The 12,745-nt window shown below is 40.9% G+C and overlaps 1 gene segment (V, D, J or C); it reads left to right on the top strand.

The window, feature by feature from the left end:
• Window positions 1-9,682: 9,682 nt before the first annotated feature.
• On the top strand, window positions 9,683-10,164 carry LOC120435559. The segment is given in 2 exon segments: window positions 9,683-9,734; window positions 9,842-10,164. Coding segments are annotated over 2 exon segments (375 nt in total).
• The last annotated feature ends 2,581 nt before the right edge of the window (window positions 10,165-12,745 follow it).

Below are 12,745 nucleotides of genomic sequence, written 5' to 3'. Positions count from 1 at the left end.
AAAACAGTCGTACAAAAACCTCCCTCAGTCAGACTGAACAGAAACTGAACTGACTGCTGCAGCTGGAAGATACTGCAGAGACTGATACAGTTCACTGAGGACACACACACACACACACACACACACACACACACACACACACACACCGTTTGAAGAACAATACAAAAATGTTTCAAGAGTATAAAAGAGGCCTTATTGATTTTTACAGGTGTTTGGCAAGAAGGTTCCCCAACATGGAGGAAGAGAAAAGTTAAGAAGAAACATCGAAGGCTTTTGTGATCAGACAGTAAATTAGACACACAGGGGGATTTTAAAGATAGGCCAGTGGTTCCACATTGTAATGTGTGGGACCATGAACATCATCGTTTGTCCAATAAATCTGCTCTTCCTCCTCTGCACATGTCCAAACCACATGAGCCTTGTTTCTCTAACTTTGTCTCCAAAACTCTGAAGCTGTGCCGTCCCCCTGATGTACTCATTTCTAATCTTGTCCGTCCTGGTCACTCCCAGTGAAAAGCTGAACATCCTCACCTGTGCCACCTTGAACTCGGCCTCTTGTCTTTTTGTCAGTCCCCTCGTCTCCTAACCAGAGATCATAGCAGGTCTTCCTTCTGTCACAAATCACCCCTGACACTCGTCTCCACCCTGCCTGCACTCTCTTCTTCAACTGCTGTGTGCACTGTCTGTTATTTTGGATGGCACATGACACAGGACTGTAGCCTTGTATCCTTACTGTAGGGTAAGGATACACCCCAGCACCCATTGCAGAGAAAGAGAGAGAGAAACTGTTCAGTGTTTCACTTCCCTCGCTAAGCTCAGTAACCATGGCAACAGATAGGCATCATTGCCAAACCACGGCACAGTTTTAAGTAGACATTTTTTTTTTCATTTCAACCAAAAATATCTAAATGAATAAAAATTTGGATCCAAATTTCAAAGACAGGACGCCGTGGTGGAGGTGGCAGAGATTTCCATTAGGAGTGGTCGTGATGGATAAGATTATAAATGAGAACATCAAAGATTAGAATGATTACACCTAAGAGAGCTCAGGTGATATGAAGCTTCCAGGCAGGAGGAAAAGAGGAAGATCTCAGAGTTTGTTCATGGATGTAGGACATGCAGAGGGTTGGTGGGACAGAAGAAGATGACCACTGTGGTGACTCACAAAGGGAGGACTGGACGTCAGATAGACGTGATGATCGTGTATATATTGTGTCCGTCGGTCCAACCCTGACCCAACCTGGACGTCTGTGTGACATTCAACATTTAAACATTGGACTGGGTCATTTTTGGACGTCATGTGCACGCCTATGACAGGTGCAGGAAAATTACATGATTAATAAATATAATATTTTTATTTACAAATATCATCATTGTTGTTATCAACATGATACATATGATTACAGATTATTTTCAAGCAAACACGATTTACTCTGTGTTAGCCTGTTGATTTATCCAGTATACGTTTGCAGATTAAGGTAAACTCATACAGTTTACCTTAATCTGAAATGGAGGAACATGATGCAGAAGAATTTTTATTCAGGTAAAATTTTGTTTATCAACAACTTACACTAAAGAACATAGAGAAAAAAAAATCACTGAAAGAACTGTTTTATCAACAGCAAGTAGGTAAAAATTTCAAACACTAATTTAGACAGAAATTTCTGTCAGCCTCCTCGATATATCAGGAAAAACAGCTGTTGGGTCTGCGCTTCAGCAGGCCCGCTAGTTCAGAGACTCATCACCCATGAAGAAAGCAAGACAACAACCTAACCGGTTTCTACTTGCTAGCAAGGGAAGGCTGGTCGGAACCCAAGCTCTCGGAGCTGAATGCTCCTCACCTGTTTCCCAGCCAACTTCAAAGAAACAGCCTTCCCTGCAGCCGTTTATTCAGTGAATACAAGCACCACCCATTGTAACACTCATATGGTCAGAAAAGGTTATAACACTGTGTGTGTGTGTGTGTGTGTGTGTGTGTACATGACTGCCTGCCACACAATATATGCTTACAACTGTTTAACCACATTTCCGAGTTATCCAAAGGTCATCTCCCCACACCCGTATACGGCTTAACTTTAATGGTTCACCATATGCAAGCATAGGCGAGCCCCTAAATGGCTGGGAGTGGACATTCCTCACAACATAAGGAAACCAGAATCTCACATGGAATGTGCCTGCAGTTAAACAGCTACAGCTAATTACCTCCTCCAGCAAAATAGATGTGTAGGGGAGGAACAGAAGAATATCTAACCATGCAGTTTGAGGCAAGCTTTACAAATTTCAGTACAACAATGACAACATTTAACAATTTCAACCTAACAACAACCAAATAAAGTTTAGATGTTTTTCTCCCAACAGTCAACAATTGAAGCAAATATAAGATATTATTTTTACATCAGAAAAACTTACTTCCAACATCCAGTCTGGTTCCTCCACCGAACGTGTATCACAGTGATTCAAACTCATTGAGCCGCCGTACAAAAACCTCTGACTGTAGAGAGACACGGCTCTCTGACTCTGAAAAAATGATTATTTTTTTTTTTCGTTTTTGCACACTTTATTAATCCTGTAGAAAATTAGCTCTGTGCATTCAACCCATTGACTTTGTAAAGCAGTGGGCAGCTGCCAATCCAGCACAGGGATAGTAGTGAGTAGAGACGGTACCTTGCTCAGGGGTACCTCAGGGTAGCTGTTCGGTGGATTTGACCTCACGATCATGGGGTCAGCACTCTACCTACCAGGCTAACTTTTTTTTTTTTTTTTTTGATTTACTCCCTGTGTAATTGTAACAGCTGATATGAAGCATTCTCTAGTAAAATTGCACAACCTTTATTTTAATTTTTCCATATTGTTTACTCATTTCAATCTTTTCTATATAAAATGTTAACACTCGCAATATTGTGACTAATTGACTATTCTTCCCATCCCAAGGCCACCTGGATTGGCTGGAGGACTGTTTACTTAGCCTGATAGGGCGAAGGACAGTGTCTCTGCTGAACTATGGACACGCAGACACATACACTTACACTGATAAGCACTCACTGATCCCCCCTCCCCTCCCCTCCCAACGTCTTCGATGCTTACCTCCCCCATGATGTGGACATCGGGTCAACTGGCGGCGCAGTCGAAAGGTTGCAGCAGTCCCAGATCAGATGTGCACATTGTGTTTATTGTGTTATGATATCCCCCTACCCAACCCTGTGGCTTGTCATGTCTTTCATAATGTTGTGCTGTGGCCATTCATGTGCTTTTTTTGTGCAGAGGAGTTTTTTTGTTTCCTGCTCTCGTGCTGTCCTGCCATGGAAGCACAGCATGAGAGGAGGTCTCTTTTTTTCCTCTTGTACCGTCCCGTTGTTGTGTACATTTCAGTGTTCTTTTCTGTAATGCTACCGATCTCCGACTTGTAACCCCATGTGATGTCTGTGTAATATGTGTAAGGGGGGGGAGGTCCCATCTCACTGCAGGGCAACCTGCTTGTGACAAATAAAGCTGATTCTGATTCTGATTCTGAATTGGCTGATCCATTTGGCTGATAGCACCTTTCAAAACAAGCATCACAAAGTGTCATGGTCCTGGGCCACGTTGGCCCAGTATTCTTAGTTTTCATGTGTTTTGTACTGTGTTCTTTCATTATGCCGTGGTTCCTAGGTTCTGTTAAGATGTCCCTTATTTTGGTTACCCCCTGTGTGCTCCTCTGTGTATCTGTGAGCCCTCGTTTCCCCTCCTTGTGTTTCATTCCATGTCTCCCCAGCCCGCTACGCCTGTGCTTTCCCCGTGCTCTCCTGTCTCTCTCTCCTCCTGTCTGCACCTCTGTACTTCCTGTTTTACTTTGACAGTCTCCCGTCAGTGTCGCGTTTCTCCTGCCATGTCTTGTTACGATTATCTGTGTCAGCTGTGTTCCCCGTGTGTCCCCACTTCCCTCGTTAACCCTCTGTGTATTTATGTGCATGTCTCTCTCAGTTCAGTGTCGCTTCGTCAATGTCTCTTTCCCGAACCTGTGTACCTTCCCGTGTTCCCTCGGTCTTCTGTTAGCATTCCCAGTTTAGTTCTGTTTCGTTGTAAAGCCTGCAATAAAGCAGTGATTTTGAGTTCAGTTCCTGTCTCCGTGAGTTTTTGCGTTTGGGTCCTCATCTGCCTCCACACAGCGAGTCCATGACAGTACGAAGCGACCAGACGATGGACCCAGCAGCTCACAATCCCTCCGCTGAACTCCGCGAGGATTTAATTTACACGGTGGAGTATCACTATCAGGAGTGGGCAGCGCTGCCAGGTGAAGAATATCGGGAGACCATAGCCATCCGTTTACAGAGGATGGTGTCCGGACTCCCATGGCTATTCGGTGCGCTACACCCCCACATCCAGGACTTCCTCGTCTCCACCGTACGCATCCGCCCGGAGCTGCCGCTCCGGTATGAAGAGCCGGAGGACGTTCAGCCCGGTCCGCTGGAGGATTCGCGGCCTGGCTCGTCTCCTCCCCCTTCTCGGCGAAAACGACGCTCACGCCGTCGCCACCCTAAAGTTACTGAGCAAACTCCGGTGGTGAGTGAAAGAGACCACTGGTTCCACGGATCTCAGAGTCTGGGGTCACTGTCGTAAAAGCTCTGTCTCATTTAGTTTTCAGCCTGGTATGATGTACAGTAAGCAGGCCCTGATCACAAGACCTCAGGGACCTGCTGTGGCTGTATGGCTGAAAAAGTTCAATGATGTAAGGATGCGTACAGAAGTGTACAATGAATTACAATGATGAAATAAATGAATAAAATTGAATAACAAGAGAGAGAACTAGAGATTTGACATGAAAATCCTAAATGTGTGCACAGTTAAGAGTTACCCCAGGAGTCCAGGCAGAGGATTTAATTGTGATTAAATGACACAAAGGGCTGGAAGATACTGCAGAGACTGACATGGTTCACTGAGGACACACACACACACACACACACACACTATTCTTAAACAACCTTTAAACTCAGACTTTTCACACTAAAACTCAATAATTTAGCTTCATCTTATTTAGCAGCAAAAGTTGAAAAATACAATAAAATATGCACCTTTGATTCATCACACATCAGACATCTGGAGGACGACCATCATCGATCATACAAAGTAAATAATACACATGTAAATACACAGATAAACACAATGAACGTTCACATTTAACAATGACACAAAAATTATCCATTCTTCAAATATTTGAAAATTTACACAAAAAGTTTCCTAGCCTTTCATATTAAATGAAATGGAAGAAAAGAAAAATACATTTTAAAAATGGCTCTAAGACTAACTTACTTCCAACATCCAGTCTGGTTCCTCCACCGAACGTGTACCACAGTGATACAAACTCATTGAGCCACCGTACAAAAACCTCTGACTGTAGAGAGACACGGCTCTCTGACTCTGAAACAAACAAACTCAACAAAATAATTCACTGTTTGTATCATTTTTTCAGCTGATGTGAAAACTGAAAATATTACAGTGCATCACATTTAAATAATAAATAATTTATTTGGAATAATAAAACTTTTGACTTTGATGTCTTGGGACTTTTTCTGATATCAAAATCTGAGAATAACACAGTGGATCCAATTTAAGGAAATTTAAATCTTAATTAAATTTAAGTGTAAATTAAGACTTCGTTGATTCCCTACATTAATAGAGACTATATTCATAAATATAGAAAAATCAGATATATTTGTGTTTGATCCTCTGATAAACTGGCAGATCCACTCCATACAAAGATGCATATATATTGACAAAGGACACAAACATACAATGGTATTGAGCCACCGTTGAACAGCAAGACTAAGACTGTGAACTCTGCTGGAGGGATGAAGGCCATTCTCCAAAAACATGTAGAGACCTCTGTCTAACACATCGCTCCAAAATCTCCCAGAGATGTTCAACTGTGTCGAGCTCAGGTGACTGTAGAAAACACGAGAATCACATCATTTTTATTCTCATTCAAACATTCATTGGTCTCTAGTGCTTCCTGTCATCCTGGAAGAGATCACTCAGCTCAAGACTGAACTGTTTCATGACATTAGTGATCACTGGGAACAAATCGTGTTATCTTAATATTAAAAGAAAGATCATATGTACATCTTTATTAGGACAGGGATTTACGTCAGTGTGTGGGACTGTAGCCTCAGGCTTATGTTGTACTCTTTTTAGTAACGACCCTGACACTGACCATCCTGTCTGATTGGCCAACAAGTCAAACAACCCAGTGTGTCACAGTTTCTGTGTCTGACTTCATCTTTGCACTGAAACAGACAATAACAGACATCTTTGTATTTGTTATACAGTCTCTCAGCTGGACTAAATAATAATAATCAACATATCTTCATGATAAACATTTACCCCAAACTAATCTAAAATATTACTGCAAATGTAAAAACTGTCATGATTGAAGAAAAAACAATACTATAGTAATAAAAGGAGACATGAATTGGGCTCTATATTAAACCTCTTGTACATATTTATGTAATTATTATACTTTTAAACTACCAAAGCATAAGAAATCACTGTCATGGCTGTGTGCAGGCAGGCAGGGAGGAAGGAACCAAAGTGCAGGACTAGCTCATGCAAAGTTGAACTCAAAATAAACAGTTTTATTACGGGTTGCAGACTGAACAGAAGGCTAACTAATCTGAGGGGAAAGTAAACTAACAGGCAGGCAAAACAGGCAACAGAACACACAGCGAAATCAGAGAGTGAGCAGACGTTAATGATGCGACAGAGAACAAAGGAAACACAGGGCTTATATACACAGGGGAGTAATCATGCAATGGAAAACAGGAGGGAGACACAGCTGGGAGAGATAGGGCTAACAAGACAGGAGGAGCGAAGTTAGACACACTGACATAAAACATAACCCTTCAAAATAAAACAGGAAGCAATACACAAAGACGCAGACTAAGAAAACACGGACTTTACACAGGCAGAACTAAACCTAAACCAGAATAAGCTGGAACATACTTATTAATATTCATCATCGTCACAGCCAGACAAGAAATCAAGAAAATAACCAAAAATACAAAATCCAACCAAAACATGAGAAACTCAAAATGCTGGGTCGAACCGACCCAGGACTGTGACAGTCACACACTCTCTGAACAGCAGTGATGGGAATAACAGCATTACAAGTAACGGCGTTACTTTTTTCAGTAACAAGTAATCTAACTAATTACTATTTCTATCGTTACAACGCCGTTACTGTTACTGACAAGAAAATGCAGTGCGGTCCGTTACTATTTTTCAGCAAACAGACGGTTGAAACTGTCTCAGCTTACCGCACCTTATATCAGCTGCACGGAAGTAGCTGTAAGTAATCTGGACACTACAGCTTTAAGCAGCTGCCCACGCTCCCGCGGACGGCAATCACTTTCTAGCAGACGATGACTTTTTGGCACAACACCTGGAGCTAAGGGGGCAAAACAATCGCATGAGTGCTGCTGTTTGACTGAGGAAGAATAAAGTAGTCGTGGTAAGCCAATCACATGACCACTTAAAGAGGACAAAGCAACAAGGTGATATATACCAGTTTATAAATTGTGTTGATAGGCCACGTAAAAACAGAATCATGATAAACAATATATACGCGGCGTTTTTCCTCAATACTTTCGTCACGTTTACTGTCTAAAGACAGCGCTAGCAAGCACTCTCTGCTGATGAGCAAAAAACCCCCCCAAAACCAAAACAAAACAAAAAAAACATGTCGACCAATCAGAAAATGATATGGCAACATGACATTTGGTTGTTTAGGAAGAGGAGGAAGTTTTAGGAGTGACAGAGAGAGAGAGAGAGAGACAGACAGACAGACCGAAGAAAGAGAGTTTTGAGATGTGACGTTTAGCGTGTTTGTAGTGTCTGGCTGGTGTTATTCTGAGTGAACTTCTCCATGATGTAATCCACCCGCAAGCTTCTCCAAGATCTTATCCATGCTGCACTCAGTGAGCCCATTCTGAGAAGTCACGCCTCGTCCCATCGTTTCAATCCCAGCGGGCAGCCTTGTGGGGGTTTGAACAGCCGGTTCCGCTTTCTTTATTCTTCGATAAGCCAGGGCCAAGCCAGCTCCGATCAGCAAGAACCCTGTTATCATGGTTCCGAATAGGTAGATATCTTCAGCGTCCTCGATCGACAGTCCTGCTAGGCACACGATCCTCCATTTCTGCCACCCATCCATCGTGTATCCGGCAGGGAAAGTACCTCTAGGGCACTCGGGCTCTCCCAAGCCCAGACTTCTCGTTAAGAAGAGGGTGTCAATAGCATTCAGAGACCAGTTGATCAAATCCATAATTCTCTTTTAGGTTTTAGAAAACAGACTGTGAGAGAGTGTTCCAGGGAAAAGTAAAAACACGAGACAAGACAAGGACATTAGAAGCTAAGCAGGGAAGATAAGGGAGAGGAGAGGAGAAAAGTGCGACCGCCTTCGCCGAGAGCCAAAGGATCTCTTTTAAAGGTAAAATGTGGAGGGAAAATCAAAAGTAGTCAAAAATGGCCAATTATACCCTGGACCCCAGAGGGTTAAACCTTTTTTTAAAGTAACGCAATAGTTACTTTTCAAGTAATTAATTACTTTTAGAATCTAGTAACTCAGTTACTTTTTTGAAATAGTAACTGGTAACTATAATTAATTACTTTTTCAAAGTAACTTGCCCAACACTGCTGAACAGTAAAGAAAATCACTGAAAAAATGCAACAATTGTTTCAGTTTGACCTTGAAAACAGAAGCTGACAAAACATTGTAGAGGTGTGAAGACTTCAGTCAAAACTTATGATTTTCTTCAGCAGATGGAGTTTCAAAAACATGAATTCAAAATAAATCTTCTGGTGTGTTTTAAAATAGTTTCTTGAAGATCTTTCACCTCTCATCCGAGAAGCTTCTTCAGTTCTAAAAGACACAATTAAAATCATCTTTGTTAGAAATGTGTCTAAAATGTTTTCTCTGCTTTTAGAGTTTCACCTTTTTCACTGGTAGAAATCAATCTTATGTTCTTTATCAAGATGCCATGAAATATTTATTTAATCAGGAATAAGTGAGAGGGAAACAGTATGTTATGTTGAAGACAGCTGTCCTTTATATTACTGCTACATTAAGGAAGAACATCCTGCTGTACAAACAAACCTGAGGAAGGATCTAGAGATGTGCAGAACGGAAGTGCTGTCAGAGAGCTGACCGATGGAATCAGAATCTTTTTATAGAACGAATGTTTACTGTCTGAAAACCTTAATAAGAGAGACAGATCTACATGCTATTATGTTCCCCACATTTTTATCTGACCAACAATATCAAGATCAAGAGTTGTTAGAGGAAATGAGAAAATGCTTGGCCATGAAGTTTGTACCTCAGCTTTGTACATCATAATTACCTTCACCTAATATAATACAAACTAATATACAGATGAAGATACTGATCAACAATTTGGCATGAACTGCTTATTTGTATTTCTCACGCACATAATCATAAACATGAAATACAAATAAAGACAACATCATAAAACAAACAAACAAGAAAAGTCAATGACTGTTGGAGTCAGATCATTTCCATAGAGAGGCACTTTGCATCAGCAGCACCATGCTCCAGTGCTCTGGGAGAGTTTATAGTCCTGAGAGTTGAACACTGGATGACTGACAGCTGTCCTTCATCACAACAGAAGCCACAGAAATCCTCCTCATCAAAAACATGACTTTGATCTGCGTCCTCATCTGGACTCTCCTCTGCTGCTGCTTCACAGGTAAAGTCCAGAGAATCAAACTCCTCTCCTCTATCAACATCTGTCCGTCTGAAATGAAGCCCACAAAACCATGAAGCTGCTTTATGTTTTTGTCTCTGTATCCTCAGAGTCCAGAGGACAGATCACAGTGACTCAGCCTGGAGCAGAGAGCTCTGCTGTGGGAGGAACTGTGAGCATCAAGTGTAGGACCAGTCAGAATGTTTATAACTCTAACCGTTTAGCCTGGTACCAACAGAAAGATGGAGGAGTACCTAAACTGCTCATTTACCGTGCTAGCAGTCGAGAATCAGGGATTCCAGATCGTTTTACAGGCAGTGGATCAAACTCTGACTTCACTCTGACCATCAGTGGAGTCCAGGCTGAAGATGCAGCAGTTTATTACTGTCAGAGTGAACACTATATCAACAGTCAGTGGGTGTTCACACAGTGAAAAACAGTCGTACAAAAACCTCCCTCAGTCAGACTGAACAGAAACTGAACTGACTGCTGCAGCTGGAAGATACTGCAGAGACTGATACAGTTCACTGAGGACACACACACACACACACACACACTGAGGTGAAACTAAAACATGTTTAAAATGAATGATTGATTGAAGTTTCTCTGCATCAGTTTCTCAGCATCCATCTCTATCCCATCATGATCCCACATTTTATCTCATTTCCAAAAATATCAACATGAACTGAGCTGTGACACCTAATGAGAAAATGTTCAGCCATCATGTCTTCACCTGAACTTCACACACGTCTCAGCTACACTTAAAAATGACACACATGAAGACAAAGATCAGCATCAGGATCCTTCACAGTCAGCAACACAAAAACATAAGACGACGCTCAAAATGTCCTTTTATAATATTTATATTTATGGAAAAGAAAATCTCAGTGTCAACCAGAATCATAAAGAAGCTAAAGTTTCCTCCTGTATGTTTAATAATTATTGAACATATTGTTTACTGTCTAAACCTCTAAACCTTATAGAGACACACAGAGATACAAAAAATACAGATAACAAAAATACAAACAGTCGAACCTTTCAGTTTTCAGTCAGGACACAGTGTCACACATTTTTTTTTGATTTCTTGTCCATATTGACTGTAAGGTTTTATATTTTGTCCTAAAAAAGAAAATAAAAAGATTTCTTTATAGATCACAGTCCAGCTGAAAGTATCCACACATGATTAGCCTCAATATTACACCCTTTAAACACTAATATTGAACCTTTAAACAGTCAGTGCAAAGAACCTCATGAATGTTGATCAATATGAAGGTTATGATCCAGTTTATTTTCAGTTGCATTGTCCCCTTGCAATGACGGCTCATCGCTCGTGCTGCATTACAATGTAGATTCGACCAGTCGGCCCCAGTACAGGAAGTCTGGCTTGAGGAGACTCGCCCAGCTCTAAATGCTGGTCCTCTGAATGTCCACCCTGCTTCCACTGAAGGCGTGAACATACAGAGAGATGTTCTCTACCCATCACAGGAAACTAGAGGCAGAACTACTTATTCTGTCTGCATGGGGTTTTTATATATGTTCTTCTTCTCTCTCCTCCTCTCCTTCATGTCCACATCATAGGACATTACATCACCCTATTTTAGGCCACGCCCTGCTGCTCTCTCTATGACCTTTCACATACATGATTTCAAGCAAAGTTCAGACATTCATTAAACCTTTTGAATAGAAAATGATGCAGGTTTATTTCAGGCAGTGTTTTTGGTTTTCCTCACATTTATTAATGAGACCCTAGAATGTGTTGTTTTTATCATCAAGCATGAACTTGTTTTTTATCCTCAAGAGTCCAGAATTCTTTATTTTCATACACACAACACACACACACACACACACACACACACACACACACACACACACACACACACACACACACACTCTATTGTTAAACTCTCTTTAAACTCTTCATACAGAAATTCAATAACTTTTCTTCAAAAAAATTATCAGCAAAAGTTGAAAAATGCAATAAAATATACACCTCTGGTATATCACACATCACACATCTGGAAGACGACCATCACACAGCAAAGCTTCCCCAAAAGTAAATATCTGGACTCTCCTGATATTTAATCAGTGGCTGTCCAGGCCTTTCAGAGCCACTCACACACCAGCAGCACAGTGATGATGTCACTGACTCTACTGCTGGCCACCCTGGGGCTCCTTGTTCAGGGTGAGACTCTCTGTGAAAACTTTGCTTCAGCATGCAGCCAGGTTCACCACAATGATGTTCTGCTATGATGGAGAAACTCTGAAACAAGCAGCACTGACCTTCTTCCATCTGTTCTCCATGTTAAAGAAATGATCCTCTAATGTTTGGATGTTGATCATCTTTCTCCTGCAACTTTTTTTTTTGATTAGCATTTAAATCTCTCAATGAATTAGAGCATTCAGTAATGGCTGTATTCTTTTACATGTTTTTTTTTTTTACATTCAGTAAAAAGAAGTATTAGCACACACATTCACAGTTACCTTCAAAACAACAGAGAATGTTAATTTATTTAATGTACAGAATTCACCTGCTTGCTGCATACATCCTACTACTGCACATTCACCTAATGTATATATTATATATAATGCCCCCCGACCCCCCGCCTTTGCACAAGTCGAGGAGCGTGTCAGGCTACATTTCACTTATACCTGTATAACTGTGCATGTGACGAATAAAGAACCTTGAACCTTGAATTTATTTAGCTTCAGCCATCAGTCTGTAGGGTGTCGCTTTAGTGGAACTGGATCGGAAGCTTTCTTAAACTTTAAACTTCATTTAAATGATTTCTCCTGAAACATACAGATGACACGCTGCTCTTTAATTTGAAATATTCAGATTTTTTTTCTTGTACATTGTCAGAATGAAATGCAGGTGAAAAAAACAGCTTTGAGAATTGAAATTATGAAGAGCACAGAGATAATCTATGGATGACACTGGCTTAACATCTTATAGAAAATATTAAATGTAGGTGAAAGGATATATTACAGTGTAATGTGTAATATATTAATATATC

This window comes from Oreochromis aureus, linkage group 22 (assembly GCF_013358895.1).
Source record: "Oreochromis aureus strain Israel breed Guangdong linkage group 22, ZZ_aureus, whole genome shotgun sequence".
Taxonomy (NCBI): Eukaryota; Metazoa; Chordata; class Actinopteri; order Cichliformes; family Cichlidae; genus Oreochromis; species Oreochromis aureus.
Note: the sequence above shows the minus strand (reverse complement) of the source record. Positions and strands in the feature narration are given on the sequence as shown.